The sequence below is a fragment of the Haliotis asinina genome, chromosome 11 (genome assembly GCF_037392515.1).
Source record: "Haliotis asinina isolate JCU_RB_2024 chromosome 11, JCU_Hal_asi_v2, whole genome shotgun sequence".
NCBI classification, from domain to species: Eukaryota; Metazoa; Mollusca; class Gastropoda; order Lepetellida; family Haliotidae; genus Haliotis; species Haliotis asinina.
Window position 1 is genome coordinate 471,001 of NC_090290.1, and position 17,206 is coordinate 488,206.

The following is a 17,206-nucleotide window of genomic DNA, read 5'->3' on the forward strand; positions in this document are numbered from 1 at the left end:
CTAAAAACCACCAAATTATGCACGTCCCATTTAAAAAGATAGAGTGCTAAAGTGGCAAACCGGTAAAATATGCCAAGATTCAAACTCAAAACTATACAATCATATTTTACTCGATAAGTCAGAATGGTCTCAATGTCATAATGTGGGTAGTTAAAGAATCAAAGCAAAATATTTTACATGTTTATGTACGATTTATTTAGCAAAGCCAGAAGAATCCCCGACAAACACGGCCGCTTCTCAATATGTGGGTTTGTGAGAGTGAGGGTACTTCCTACAATGCTCACTCCCTTTAGTTAAGAGGGTGTCCTCCCAATTTATGTATTTTTTACTCGATAGGTACGGAAAATTAATTAGGCGATGTGGGTATGTCATGCCTGGTTGATTTCTCAGGATTAGGTGAATTGGGTATGGGAGAGTCCATATACTATGATCATAGGGGATTTAGCGACCATGTTGGAGTGAAAGAATGACAAAACTCTGTGATAGATTAATGAGTGTCTTTCTTAAGCATTATGAAAATGGGAATGTTAATTAACACAATAATGCCCTAGACCTGTCCAGCATGTCATAGATACATACATACATATAGAATCATAATTTGTATTAATAAAATGATAATTTATCAACTGAATAATACCTAAAAATACTCTTGTGATTATGTATAACATCACATTTTAGTAAAAAGTTGTATGCGTTGAGCTTGTTAGATGTTTTAAAGATTAATGGAAGAGGTAGAAAAGGACATCCCCACTTGTGAAGTTGGGAGCGGAGAGACGCCACGGTTCAGTGGTTACAGCTATACGGCCTTCTGTGCTCTCTGCTCAATATATTAAGGATAGTGATGTAGATGAAGGTTACGCAGGAAAAGCAGGTGATGTGGGTATACTACGTCAGGCAGCTATGCAGTCAACCAGATAGTTTGTTGTTTTAACCTGTCTGACAATTGTTATGTCTGACGAGGGAGACGATAACAAGCTGATGTTAACACATGTGATCTAACGATAGTTTTGCGTTCTTTAGCATGTTTTGGAAGGGGTGGCCGTGGTGTATCATTTATTCTTTCATTCATTCACATATGTACTTCTTTCTTTTAATATTGCTTTCTCATTCATTCACATATGAACTTCTGTCTTTTATTATTTCTTTCATTCATTCACATATATTTTTGCTCTTCATTCATTCATTCATTCATTGTAAGATTTCGACTGATACAGTAAACTGGCTGAAGTACTGTTAAACGCAGCCGAAGTTGCGATGGAAACGAACCAGGTCACTGTGTGCATTGAAGCATGACGAGGCACATACTAATTAGTACAAATGGTAAAGAAAACAAGCGAGTGACCTATCCCTGTTGTAGATTATTTCTGATCTGACAAATAGGAGAATACCCCATAAAACCTCAGACGAAGAAAACCCGGGACGGGCAAACGGGAAGTACTAAAAATGGAGACCACACTATTAATACGAAACATGCTAAACTGGGTAGGTACACTTAAAACTACTAGGTAAGTATATTTGGCGAATGTCAGTGGGGTTGACAAGACATATTTCAATACAGTTTAAAGATCTCACAACACTGTTTATTAATGTGTCCCAGCATAGTCACTGAAGTTCGGTCACTCTTGATTAGGGCTTTCACAAATAAGTGCAACTTCATAGATATAGCTTGAATTTTGTTATATTTATAGAATACCTAAATTCAAAAGAATCTCAAGGCTTAATATTCTAAGTGTACTGTATATGTTGCTGGAAGTAAAGGTCTGTGTTTGGGACCCGTGAAGATCTGGTGTAGAAGAGGGCTTCAGCAACCCATGCTTGCCATAAAAGGCGACTATGCTTGTCGTAAGAGGTGACTAACGGGATTGGGTGGTCAGGCTCGCTGACTTGGTTGACACATGTCATCAGTTCCCAATTGTGCAGATCGATGCTCATGCTGTTGATCACTGGATTGTCTGGTCCAGGCTCGATTATTTACAGACCGCCGCCATATAGCTGGAAAATTGCTGAGTGGGGCGTAAAACTAAACTCACTCACTCACTCACTCACTCACTAATTTTCTTGACCAGAAAGACACAACACAAGGGTAACGAACAAAAGTTTCTGTAAACATCTTCTGTATTTCTTTATATTCACAGAACGTATTAATGCTGAACTGATAATTTAGTGTCATGTGGAATTAATGCCAGCAAGGGTTTGCTATATGTGTAAGTGTGCATGAGTGAGATGTGAAGTAATATCGAAGTTACGAATGGCGTTAAGAATTGACTTCTCACTATCACCTGTTTCTACATATCTTCGTTATGCACTGCACCATCAAGGTGACAGGGAAGTTTTGCACTCCCGGCACTGTGGGCGAGTGATTCAACATATAAAATAATCCATGCACAATAAGATAAAAGGCATTCGTGAGATCCCGTCATGTGCATATATAACCACAAAGAAAAGATCAACATGCTCAGACACGGACGACATGGGACGACAGTTTTTGAATTGGTTATCGTTACAACATGTAAACAGTGAGTGTTCGACAGCAATAACAGTCAGCAGTTGACAAACTGAATTCAAATAGTCAATGGTTCTCTATTCCGCTATTATGTTACAGTTAGCATGTATTATGTTGTAGAAACGGTACATTTCGAAGAGTGAAAAAGATTTTTTTCCTTTGTTCCATCACACAATGTCAATGTGATCCCTGGGCGTGGGACAGGATGTGACTGAAAAGCAGATCAGCTCGGAATACATTCTGTGTTTCAAAGACAGCTTTTTACCATGAAATACATGCTAATTTGACAGTAGTTACTTTTCTAAATACGATCGATACGGTTTGTCAAGTATGAGAGGTTAGGTTAAACAGGGATTACCGTCGTACCTAAGATTATGTAGCTCATTTGACGACGTGCATGTGTGTGTATGTGTGGTCCAGATTCTTGTACTTGTTACAAATTAGCGGTATTAAGTCAAAATGAGTTGAATTTTGTGCCATGATACTTATAAATGTATCCTCATTCATTTACAACCTCCAAAACAGGAAAAGATGTATTTTGTAAAAATCGCCCTGAATTCGCAAAATTATGTCAAAATCAGTTGAATTTTGTGTCATGATACTCATAATGGCACTTTCATTCATTTACATCCTCCAAAACATTAGAAAAGATGTATTTGGAGTGAAAAGGAAATATTCTCGTCCATGGGCCAAATGTTTTTCGCCCATAGGCGAGATGTTTTTGAACTCGGTCTCATTTAGCAGAATTAAGTAAAAATGAGTTGGATTTTGTGCCAAGATACTCATAAATATATCCTCATTCATTTACAACCTCCAAAACACAGGAAAAGATGTATTTTGAGTGAAGGCAAATATTCTCGCCCATGGGCCAAATGTATTTCTCCCATGGGCGAGAGTTTTTAAAATGGCTCTCATTTAGAGGAATTAAGTCAAAATGAGTTGAAATTTCTGTCATGATTCTCATAGATGTACTTTCATTCATTTACATCCTCCAAAACATTGGAAAAGATGTATTTAGGATAAAAGGAAATATTCTCGCCCATGGGCAAAATAGTTTTCGGACATGGGTAAAATTTTGTTAAATTGCTCTAAATTAACGGCATTAATTCAAAATGAGCTGAAATTTGTGCCACGGTACTTATGAACATACTTTCATCCATTCACAACCTCCAAAACATGGAAAAAGATTTATTTTGAGTAAGAGTAAATATTCTCACCCATGGGCCAAATGTTTTTCGCCCATGGGCGAGACCTTTTACAAAATCACTCTGAATTAGCCGAATTAAGTCAAAATAAGCTTATTTCGTGTCACGACACTAATAAATACACGTTCATTTACTAGTATCTAAAAACTGCAAAGCATGGAAAAAAAAAGATGTATTTAGGATAAAAGGAAATATTCTCGCCCATGGGCAAAATAGTTTTCGGACATGGGTAAAATTTTGTTAAATTGCTCTAAATTAACGGCATTAATTCAAAATGAGCTGAAATTTGTGCCACGGTACTTATGAACATACTTTCATCCATTCACAACCTCCAAAACATGGAAAAAGATTTATTTTGAGTAAGAGTAAATATTCTCACCCATGGGCCAAATGTTTTTCGCCCATGGGCGAGACCTTTTACAAAATCACTCTGAATTAGCCGAATTAAGTCAAAATAAGCTTATTTCGTGTCACGACACTAATAAATACACGTTCATTTACTAGTATCTAAAAACTGCAAAGCATGGAAAAAAAACATGTATTTTCAATGAATGTAATTATCCTCGTCCTTGGGCCAATATGTTTTTCACCCATGGGCGAGATTTTTTAAAATCGCTGTCAGTTAGCAGATTCAAGTCACAACAAGCTGAAATTGGTGTCATGATACTTATTAACATTTTTTCATTCATTTACAACCTCCGAAACATTTATTCTGGACGAAATTAAACCCTCTCGCCCATGGGCCTGCCCATAGGCCACTGTTGGCCCATGGGAATGCCCATGGGCGAGCGAGTTTAAATTTTGAGTTTTCGAAAAAACTTTTTTTCATTTTTTCATCCTTAGCACATGTACATAACAACTGCATGTTTAATTTTGCCAAATCCCTTGTGAGAGAGTGGCCACAGTGCTTAGAGTTTCTGGACTTTTGTGAGTCCAGAATTAAATTGTGACGTGTTATATGGTTCCCATGGAGTAGAGTGGTAAAATCACTGGAATGAGCTTGGGATGATGATCTCTAGCAAAAAGCAAGACATCTGTTTCAACAGGCACAAGTATTTGGTGTATAGATCAATGCTGGCCGTACACATCAACTTTCATGTTTTCACGCACCAGACACAGTTGCATTGATATAAAGCACAAATGGACTATACAAAATATGGCTTATTCCTTCAGTTTTCATGAATAAATATGTCACATGCAAGATCCATTATGCATATCAACAGTAAGCACTCTAACAGAACAAAATAAATAATAAATTAGTAAGTTTACAGAGTAATGGGGATTCTTGAGAAATGGCAAAATTGAAAGAAGTAGTGGTAAAATCCTTCCTAAATTTACAAAAATTTACAAGCCTTGTAAACGTCACCTTTACAATCGTTGTAAATGTTTGTAAATATGATATTTACACTTTGTGAATTTTTGTAAATCACCCTTTTTTTCTTGTGGAAGTTCTTTGTTAGATTTCGTCTACAGCAACCCATGCTCCTCGTAAGAGGCGACCAATGGGACAGGGTGGTCAGGTTCGCTTGATTGGTTAACACACGTCATCGTATCCCAATTTCGTAGATGACTAGATTGTCCTGTCCAGACTCGGTTATTTACGGACCAGAATTTAGCTGGAGTATTGCTGGCTGGGGTGTAAAACAACAAACCACACCAGCTCAAACATCGACCTAGTTCAGTTAAATAGAAAACGTCAGCAAAAGAAAAAAGATTACATGGTCTTATCTATCTTGAGAAACATATTCTATTTGGTGTTTAGGTAGAAACAGTTGTGTAAATCCAAATATTCCATAAAACTGTCATTCATACTTATACATACCGATCATGAAAATCGCAATGAAGACTGAGAAAACGTCCATTTTTGTTATGTGTCTTCGTCAACGCTTTGAGTAGCGTGCTTCTGCCTCGCCAACTCAAGGTGACACTATATCATCTCGTTATCGACCCAACTAAATGGTCCATTTCCAAGAATTGTGTTGTTCATACAAATACAGGTTTCCGAGAAACACAACATGCTTCAAACCTTGAGTTGCTTTGTTAAAACTACAAGGAAAACTGCTATTATCGAGTGGTCGTCTCAAGTTGAACTTAATCTCCAAGAATTGTTATGATGTTAGGAATACAGGCTTCCGAGAAAAGGAAAGAAACATATGCACATGTCATCGGACTTTTCATACGCTTACCTATGCTATCAGTTCTCATCCAATGACGTTTGGGTGACAGTGTTAACACAACTGCAGTGATAGACTTATAATTCACCCGAACGGCTTAACGACTTACACCTGTGACAATTGGGAGTATGCCCTTTTACTCATCCACCAAGGGCGTGCGTGTTCCAGAGGTTGAGGTGTATATACCTACGGTATTACCACGCGGGTCAATCATCTCTTTCTTAAGATGTGGAACAAGAGGACAAAATCACCAGTGTCATGTTTAAATATGCTACCCGAGAAGATCTTGGTTAGAAATGGTCTTCAGTAACCCATATGCTTGTCGACCAATGGGTTAGTGTGGTCAGGGTCGCTTGTCTGGTTACCACTCGTCATCATATCCCAATTTCGTAGATGACTAGACTGTCCTGCCCAAACACGGTTATTTACACACCAGGAATTAGCTGGAGTATTGCTGACTGCGATGTGAAACAACAAACCACACCAGCTTAAATATGTTTCTGAGCGTAGGATGAATCTTGAGGAGTTTGGCCCACCAGCTAAAACATCGACCTAGTTTACTTAAATATGAAACGTCAGCAAAAAAACATTACCTGGTCTTAACTATCTTAAGAAACATATTCCATTTGATGTTTAGGTAGAAACAGTTGTGAAATACAAAATATTCCATAAAACTGTCATTCATACTTATACATACCGATCATAAAAATCGCAATGAAGACTGAGAAAACGTCCATTTTTGTTATGTGTCTTCGTCAACGCTTTGAGTAGCGTGCTTCTGCCTCGCCAACTCAAGGTGACACTATATCATCTCGTTATCGACCCAACTAAATGGTCCATTTCCAAGAATTGTGTTGTTCATACAAATACAGGTTTCCGAGAAACACAACATGCTTCAAACCTTGAGTTGCTTTGTTAAAACTACAAGGAAAACTGCTATTATCGAGTGGTCGTCTCAAGTTGAACTTAATCTCCAAGAATTGTTATGATGTTAGGAATACAGGCTTCCGAGAAAAGGAAAGAAACATATGCACATGTCATCGGACTTTTCATACGCTTACCTATGCTATCAGTTCTCATCCAATGACGTTTGGGTGACAGTGTTAACACAACTGCAGTGATAGACTTATAATTCACCTGAACGGCTTAACGACTTACACCTGTGACAATTGGGAGTATGCCCTTATACTCATCCACCAAGGGCGTGCGTGTTCCAGAGGTTGAGGTGTATATACCTACGGTATTACCACGCGGGTCATTCATCTCTTTCTTAAGATGTGGAACAAGAGGACAAAATCACCAGTATCCCCCAAAATAGTAAAATACTCTTCATGAATATGTCAGCCAGTTATGACTATGTCAACTGTTACATTGTTCTTCACATTCAGATACACGCCGTTCATATACTAGCATGCTTGAATGAACAACAGACTGTCAGAGTGCTTCCACGGTTTGGTGTACCTTAGTAATGTTGATACTGGCAATAGAGTGGTACTGTTGAGTTATGTCATATGCTACTTGAACAGGCAGAGTATGGAATTAGAGTATTGAAAGGTTTCTAAGTTCTGCTCCAGGAAAAGGGCACAACTACCTATTTCAGATACAGAAAAATGTGTTGCCATGAAAAAGCAAAACTTATTTTATTCAGAAATCTAAAACTACCGAAAGGCACCGGTTTTCACCACCCGACCTATCTATGTGCCATGTTTAGTGAGAAACCATTAAACGGTTTCAGAGTTCTGTTACTGAAAAATTGCGTTCGGAAATCCACAGAAGACTAAACTCAACATATAATTTTGATTGTAAACAGATAACTCATTCAATATGAAAATGAGCGCTGGGTGGACCTGAGATCCCTGAAGCTGGGAAAATTTAGACTTCCTCCATTAAGACTTTAGTATTGCAGAGAGGGCTCGACAGTATGGAAAATAATGGCTGAAGAACTGGGAGACAGACCAGGGAATTTATTGATGAAAAAATACCGAGCCACATTTCATGAAATAGTCTGAAACAAATGTGCCAATTTCTTGTCTCTTCTGAGTGATCCACTGTTCATATCCTTAAAGAAAGGAACTGACATGATAGGAAGGAACCTCCATGAACTACTCCTCCTCTTTGTCCTAGATAAATGTGGACTCGTACAAGAAATTTAGAAATGAGGCACCTAATCGCCAACACCCACACTCAGCGATCTAACCCATTCAGTCACCTCGGCTTCCAAGGTTGTATAGATACATACGTTCCCATCGCATAAATATACAAATGAATGTTTGGGGAATGATTGATTTGTTTTACAATTCAAAACGCGCACGGACAGCCTTAACGTCTCTGAGTGAACATTTTCTGTGAACATGTTTAAATATGCTACCCGAGAAGATATAAAATAATCCATGCACAATAAGATAAAAGGCATTCGTGAGATCCCGTCATGTGCATATATAACCACAAAGAAAAGATCAACATGCTCAGACACGGACGACATGGGACGACAGTTTTTGAATTGGTTATCGTTACAACATGTAAACAGTGAGTGTTCGACAGCAATAACAGTCAGCAGTTGACAAACTGAATTCAAATAGTCAATGGTTCTCTATTCCGCTATTATGTTACAGTTAGCATGTATTATGTTGTAGAAACGGTACATTTCGAAGAGTGAAAAAGATTTTTTTCCTTTGTTCCATCACACAATGTCAATGTGATCCCTGGGCGTGGGACAGGATGTGACTGAAAAGCAGATCAGCTCGGAATACATTCTGTGTTTCAAAGACAGCTTTTTACCATGAAATACATGCTAATTTGACAGTAGTTACTTTTCTAAATACGATCGATACGGTTTGTCAAGTATGAGAGGTTAGGTTAAACAGGGATTACCGTCGTACCTAAGATTATGTAGCTCATTTGACGACGTGCATGTGTGTGTATGTGTGGTCCAGATTCTTGTACTTGTTACAAATTAGCGGTATTAAGTCAAAATGAGTTGAATTTTGTACCATGATACTTATAAATGTATCCTCATTCATTTACAACCTCCAAAACAGGAAAAGATGTATTTTGTAAAAATCGCCCTGAATTCGCAAAATTATGTCAAAATCAGTTGAATTTTGTGTCATGATACTCATAATGGCACTTTCATTCATTTACATCCTCCAAAACATTAGAAAAGATGTATTTGGAGTGAAAAGGAAATATTCTCGTCCATGGGCCAAATGTTTTTCGCCCATAGGCGAGATGTTTTTGAACTCGGTCTCATTTAGCAGAATTAAGTAAAAATGAGTTGGATTTTGTGCCAAGATACTCATAAATATATCCTCATTCATTTACAACCTCCAAAACACAGGAAAAGATGTATTTTGAGTGAAGGCAAATATTCTCGCCCATGGGCCAAATGTCTTTCTCCCATGGGCGAGAGTTTTTAAAATGGCTCCCATTTAGAGGAATTAAGTCAAAATGAGTTGAAATTTCTGTCATGATTCTCATAGATGTACTTTCATTCATTTACATCCTCCAAAACATTGGAAAAGATGTATTTAGGATAAAAGGAAATATTCTCGCCCATGGGCAAAATAGTTTTCGGACATGGGTAAAATGTTGTTAAATTGCTCTAAATTAACGGCATTAATTCAAAATGAGCTGAAATTTGTGCCACGGTACTTATGAACATACTTTCATCCATTCACAACCTCCAAAACATGGAAAAAGATTTATTTTGAGTAAGAGTAAATATTCTCACCCATGGGCCAAATGTTTTTCGCCCATGGGCGAGACCTTTTACAAAATCACTCTGAATTAGCCGAATTAAGTCAAAATAAGCTTATTTCGTGTCACGACACTAATAAATACACGTTCATTTACTAGTATCTAAAAACTGCAAAGCATGGAAAAAAAAAGATGTATTTAGGATAAAAGGAAATATTCTCGCCCATGGGCAAAATAGTTTTCGGACATGGGTAAAATTTTGTTAAATTGCTCTAAATTAACGGCATTAATTCAAAATGAGCTGAAATTTGTGCCACGGTACTTATGAACATACTTTCATCCATTCACAACCTCCAAAACATGGAAAAAGATTTATTTTGAGTAAGAGTAAATATTCTCACCCATGGGCCAAATGTTTTTCGCCCATGGGCGAGACCTTTTACAAAATCACTCTGAATTAGCCGAATTAAGTCAAAATAAGCTTATTTCGTGTCACGACACTAATAAATACACGTTCATTTACTAGTATCTAAAAACTGCAAAGCATGGAAAAAAAACATGTATTTTCAATGAATGTAATTATCCTCGTCCTTGGGCCAATATGTTTTTCACCCATGGGCGAGATTTTTTAAAATCGCTGTCAGTTAGCAGATTCAAGTCACAACAAGCTGAAATTGGTGTCATGATACTTATTAACATTTTTTCATTCATTTACAACCTCCGAAACATTTATTCTGGACGAAATTAAACCCTCTCGCCCATGGGCCTGCCCATAGGCCACTGTTGGCCCATGGGAATGCCCATGGGCGAGCGAGTTTAAATTTTGAGTTTTCGAAAAAACTTTTTTTCATTTTTTCATCCTTAGCACATGTACATAACAACTGCATGTTTAATTTTGCCAAATCCCTTGTGAGAGAGTGGCCACAGTGCTTAGAGTTTCTGGACTTTTGTGAGTCCAGAATTAAATTGTGACGTGTTATATGGTTCCCATGGAGTAGAGTGGTAAAATCACTGGAATGAGCTTGGGATGATGATCTCTAGCAAAAAGCAAGACATCTGTTTCAACAGGCACAAGTATTTGGTGTATAGATCAATGCTGGCCGTACGCATCAACTTTCATGTTTTCACGCACCAGACGCAGTTGCATTGATATAAAGCACAAATGGACTATACAAAATATGGCTTATTCCTTCAGTTTTCATGAATAAATATGTCACATGCAAGATCCATTATGCATATCAACAGTAAGCACTCTAACAGAACAAAATAAATAATAAATTAGTAAGTTTACAGAGTAATGGGGATTCTTGAGAAATGGCAAAATTGAAAGAAGTAGTGGTAAAATCCTTCCTAAATTTACAAAAATTTACAAGCCTTGTAAACGTCACCTTTACAATCGTTGTAAATGTTTGTAAATATGATATTTACACTTTGTGAATTTTTGTAAATCACCCTTTTTTTCTTGTGGAAGTTCTTTGTTAGATTTCGTCTACAGCAACCCATGCTCCTCGTAAGAGGCGACCAATGGGACAGGGTGGTCAGGTTCGCTTGATTGGTTAACACACGTCATCGTATCCCAATTTCGTAGATGACTAGATTGTCCTGTCCAGACTCGGTTATTTACGGACCAGAATTTAGCTGGAGTATTGCTGGCTGGGGTGTAAAACAACAAACCACACCAGCTCAAACATCGACCTAGTTCAGTTAAATAGAAAACGTCAGCAAAAGAAAAAAGATTACATGGTCTTATCTATCTTGAGAAACATATTCTATTTGGTGTTTAGGTAGAAACAGTTGTGTAAATCCAAATATTCCATAAAACTGTCATTCATACTTATACATACCGATCATGAAAATCGCAATGAAGACTGAGAAAACGTCCATTTTTGTTATGTGTCTTCGTCAACGCTTTGAGTAGCGTGCTTCTGCCTCGCCAACTCAAGGTGACACTATATCATCTCGTTATCGACCCAACTAAATGGTCCATTTCCAAGAATTGTGTTGTTCATACAAATACAGGTTTCCGAGAAACACAACATGCTTCAAACCTTGAGTTGCTTTGTTAAAACTACAAGGAAAACTGCTATTATCGAGTGGTCGTCTCAAGTTGAACTTAATCTCCAAGAATTGTTATGATGTTAGGAATACAGGCTTCCGAGAAAAGGAAAGAAACATATGCACATGTCATCGGACTTTTCATACGCTTACCTATGCTATCAGTTCTCATCCAATGACGTTTGGGTGACAGTGTTAACACAACTGCAGTGATAGACTTATAATTCACCCGAACGGCTTAACGACTTACACCTGTGACAATTGGGAGTATGCCCTTTTACTCATCCACCAAGGGCGTGCGTGTTCCAGAGGTTGAGGTGTATATACCTACGGTATTACCACGCGGGTCAATCATCTCTTTCTTAAGATGTGGAACAAGAGGACAAAATCACCAGTGTCATGTTTAAATATGCTACCCGAGAAGATCTTGGTTAGAAATGGTCTTCAGTAACCCATATGCTTGTCGACCAATGGGTTAGTGTGGTCAGGGTCGCTTGTCTGGTTACCACTCGTCATCATATCCCAATTTCGTAGATGACTAGACTGTCCTGCCCAAACACGGTTATTTACACACCAGGAATTAGCTGGAGTATTGCTGACTGCGATGTGAAACAACAAACCACACCAGCTTAAATATGTTTCTGAGCGTAGGATGAATCTTGAGGAGTTTGGCCCACCAGCTAAAACATCGACCTAGTTTACTTAAATATGAAACGTCAGCAAAAAAACATTACCTGGTCTTAACTATCTTAAGAAACATATTCCATTTGATGTTTAGGTAGAAACAGTTGTGAAATACAAAATATTCCATAAAACTGTCATTCATACTTATACATACCGATCATAAAAATCGCAATGAAGACTGAGAAAACGTCCATTTTTGTTATGTGTCTTCGTCAACGCTTTGAGTAGCGTGCTTCTGCCTCGCCAACTCAAGGTGACACTATATCATCTCGTTATCGACCCAACTAAATGGTCCATTTCCAAGAATTGTGTTGTTCATACAAATACAGGTTTCCGAGAAACACAACATGCTTCAAACCTTGAGTTGCTTTGTTAAAACTACAAGGAAAACTGCTATTATCGAGTGGTCGTCTCAAGTTGAACTTAATCTCCAAGAATTGTTATGATGTTAGGAATACAGGCTTCCGAGAAAAGGAAAGAAACATATGCACATGTCATCGGACTTTTCATACGCTTACCTATGCTATCAGTTCTCATCCAATGACGTTTGGGTGACAGTGTTAACACAACTGCAGTGATAGACTTATAATTCACCTGAACGGCTTAACGACTTACACCTGTGACAATTGGGAGTATGCCCTTATACTCATCCACCAAGGGCGTGCGTGTTCCAGAGGTTGAGGTGTATATACCTACGGTATTACCACGCGGGTCATTCATCTCTTTCTTAAGATGTGGAACAAGAGGACAAAATCACCAGTATCCCCCAAAATAGTAAAATACTCTTCATGAATATGTCAGCCAGTTATGACTATGTCAACTGTTACATTGTTCTTCACATTCAGATACACGCCGTTCATATACTAGCATGCTTGAATGAACAACAGACTGTCAGAGTGCTTCCACGGTTTGGTGTACCTTAGTAATGTTGATACTGGCAATAGAGTGGTACTGTTGAGTTATGTCATATGCTACTTGAACAGGCAGAGTATGGAATTAGAGTATTGAAAGGTTTCTAAGTTCTGCTCCAGGAAAAGGGCACAACTACCTATTTCAGATACAGAAAAATGTGTTGCCATGAAAAAGCAAAACTTATTTTATTCAGAAATCTAAAACTACCGAAAGGCACCGGTTTTCACCACCCGACCTATCTATGTGCCATGTTTAGTGAGAAACCATTAAACGGTTTCAGAGTTCTGCTACTGAAAAATTGCGTTCGGAAATCCACAGAAGACTAAACTCAACATATAATTTTGATTGTAAACAGATAACTCATTCAATATGAAAATGAGCGCTGGGTGGACCTGAGATCCCTGAAGCTGGGAAAATTTAGACTTCCTCCATTAAGACTTTAGTATTGCAGAGAGGGCTCGACAGTATGGAAAATAATGGCTGAAGAACTGGGAGACAGACCAGGGAATTTATTGATGAAAAAATACCGAGCCACATTTCATGAAATAGTCTGAAACAAATGTGCCAATTTCTTGTCTCTTCTGAGTGATCCACTGTTCATATCCTTAAAGAAAGGAACTGACATGATAGGAAGGAACCTCCATGAACTACTCCTCCTCTTTGTCCTAGATAAATGTGGACTCGTACAAGAAATTTAGAAATGAGGCACCTAATCGCCAACACCCACACTCAGCGATCTAACCCATTCAGTCACCTCGGCTTCCAAGGTTGTATAGATACATACGTTCCCATCGCATAAATATACAAATGAATGTTTGGGGAATGATTGATTTGTTTTACAATTCAAAACGCGCACGGACAGCCTTAACGTCTCTGAGTGAACATTTTCTGTGAACATGTTTAAATATGCTACCCGAGAAGATCTTGGTTAGAAATGGTCTTCAGTAACCCACATGCTTGTCGACCAATAGGTTAGGGTGGTCATGGTCGCTTGTCTGGTTAACACTCGTCATCATATCCCAATTTCGTAGATGACTAGATTGTCCTCTCCAGACACGGTTATTTACACACCAGGAATTAGCTGGAGTATTGCTGACTGCGATGTGAAACAACAAACCACACCAGCTTAAATATGTTTCTGAGCGTAGGATGAATCTTGAGGAGTTTGGCCCACCAGCTAAAACATCGACCTAGTTTACTTAAATATGAAACGTCAGCAAAAAAACATTACCTGGTCTTAACTATCTTAAGAAACATATTCCATTTGATGTTTAGGTAGAAACAGTTGTGAAATACAAAATATTCCATAAAACTGTCATTCATACTTATACATACAGTAGTATAGGGAATGACAGTTCTGGCTCACTTTCAAGAAATGTCTCTACAAAGCCTTATTTACTAAATAAGGCTTTGGTTGGGCCATTAGCTCTTGCTACTATTACCCCTACTATAAAAAAGTTGGCGGTAATTACTGTGCCTTGGTTGGAGGTAACACTGTGCCGTACGGTACGATCAATAATTCTTCTCTTACAAATCCCCTACCCGGCCCATCCCTCAAGTAGTACAAGTTAGGTTCGTCGGCTTTCATATCCACTTTATCTATGTTGTAAGTTTTGACTGACCATATAGGATCGGTGGCTCGCTTACGGCTATCGCCCTCGTGTTCCCCTATGTTATGTTTATATCGATGAAACAGTTTAACGTGAACCGCCTACGATCTCTTTGGTGTTCATAATAAAGGCTTGCTGGGCTTTTTGTATTCCCTGTGCTATGTACTTTTTTTTCTCGTCCTCGCTGATAGCAGACTTACGAGACTTGGATCGAATATCTTGTTTCATTCCGTTATATTTTTTGAGTTCAGAGAGGATTGAACGAAACTCCTCTTCTGAGATCTTACTATCAGAGAGTGCCGTGGAAATTCGCTCACTCACTGTGTTCAGCTTTGCTTCGGCCAGAACCCTGATCTCGTCGTGTTTCAATGCCTTACGATTAAGTCTGCGTGATACTAACTTAAGCGCCACCCCTACCAACCCTGTCACCCCAGCCGTTATTTCAATACCTAGCACTATAGGTGCAGCCACGATGGTGGTTAACAACCCAACGCCTGCCGCCCCTAGTCCCATGCTGGTTGTCATAAGGGCAGTGTCAGCCCCGTCCACGATATTGAAAGCTCTATTGTACTTTTTACATAATGCTTTTCGCGTGTCACGGTCTTGTTCTAGTTGACGTTTCACATCACATAACTGCCTCAAGCGGAACCCATCTACGGTTTCCAACGTCTTCGCTACTTCCTCTACGACTGGGTACAGACCCATCCTATAATATATATTTTGAAAGATATTTTAATTGGGGTTCAGTTAAAAATCTATCAATGTATTTGAAGTCTACAAGTTCTAGACTTCTACTCAGGGTAATAGGTGAGAGGCTAATAGACTTTCCTGTTGTAATAAAAACCCCACTGAGGCTTATTAAGCGGTTTATAGGACCCGTGGGGGTATCCTGTTGTATAACAATACGACAATATTGGTCTAGGTGTTCGTCAAACCAGTGTATTGACACCCCGGGTAAAAATTGGTGTACTCTTGAGGAGTTTTCCTGGTCAAAATACGTAAACATGACTTCTATGATGAGTGTGAAAGGGGAGGATATCTCAAGCTGCCTTTCGTGTAAATACATACTGCTAAATGTTAATTTACTTTCTATTCCAGAACCTAATCCAATTTTTCCTTCATTAAAATATACCGTGTCTGTTGCTTCATTCCCCGTAATGAAACCCCCGGGCCAGATACCGTTATTCGTAATCTTAGAGATAAACCTCCACCCCCCTTTTGTTGTGATATAAGGTGAGGTGAATATTAAATTGATCAGCCATTTGGGTTCTTTTAAATCTGATAACGACACCCGTCTGCACACGTTGTCTTTGAAGTGCAGGATGTAAAATTCATCTTCCTCACCAGGCTGATCGAATCCCTCCGTGTCTCCCAGGTCGTTAAGTGTAGTGTTGGGATGATGACTGGTCATTATTATACTATTACGATATAATTTCCAACTGGTTTTCTGATAATAATTCAGGGGTTAACTTCATACCCATGAAGTGTATGTTGTCAGGTAGGAAGATATTGATTAGTGATATCTTGTTTTCCACGATCACGTTGACCCCCTACAGACTGGTCTTGGAGTCGACACCCACCCGCACGTAAACGTTGCAAACTTGATACTGGTGTCGTTTCACCCACCCGAGTTTGATCCCCTTCACGATCTCGACCTCATTCACCGATGGTTCAGTAGTATAGGGAATGACAGTTCTGGCTCACTTTCAAGAAATGTCTCTACAAAGCCTTATTTACTAAATAAGGCTTTGGTTGGGTCATTAGCTCTTGCTACTATTACCCCTACTACAAAAAAGTTGGCGGTAATTACTGTGCCTTGGTAGGAGGTAACACTGTGCCGTACGGTACGATCAATAATTCTTCTCTTACAAACCCCCTACCCGGCCCATCCCTCAAGTAGTATAAGTTAGGTTCGTCGGCTTTCATATCCACTTTATCTATGTTGTAAGTTTTGACTGACCATATAGGATCGGTGGCTCGCTTACGGCTATCGCCCTCGTGTTCCCCCGGCTGGTATAGATACCTCACAAGGGCCCTATCTGGTATCTGTTTCTCCTTCCCACGCAATGGAGCGGCCGACTCTGCAACTATTGATTTTAGTTTGATAGCGTCTGCCGGTTTCTTACCGGTGAGACGGGTGACTTCATGGTTGATTGCCGACACCACCTTGGGTAACCTCGTGACCCATTCAGTCGATCGTTTTCCAGGGGTGGCCATCTCCCTAGCATACTGATAGCCGAACAAGCGCTCAGCCAAAGTCCTATTAAATCTCTCAACTATGGCTTGGCTGCGATGGGCTCCGGCCGTGCCACGCCTGACCTTTGTATCGTGTTTGGCTAGCAGTTGTGACACGGCACCCATGAACTC

The 17,206-nt window shown here is 39.0% G+C and overlaps 1 protein-coding gene across 4 annotated transcripts in view; it reads right to left on the bottom strand.

The window, feature by feature from the left end:
- Positions 1-12,587, bottom strand: part of LOC137255923 (uncharacterized protein YfbL-like) — an 84,123-nt gene extending 71,536 nt beyond the window's left edge. Inside the window, exon 1 of one of the 4 annotated variants that reach the window (XM_067793518.1) lies at positions 12,472-12,587. In XM_067793518.1, coding sequence (XP_067649619.1) covers positions 12,472-12,511 — 40 coding nt within the window. In that variant the 5' untranslated portion in view covers positions 12,512-12,587. Of the gene's footprint in view, positions 1-5,530; positions 5,609-6,579; positions 6,712-11,422; positions 11,558-12,471 lie in introns of those variants that run through there. The other 3 variants (XM_067793519.1, XM_067793520.1, XM_067793521.1) reach the window with 3 other exon arrangements.
- Between the last annotated feature and the right edge of the window lie 4,619 nt (positions 12,588-17,206).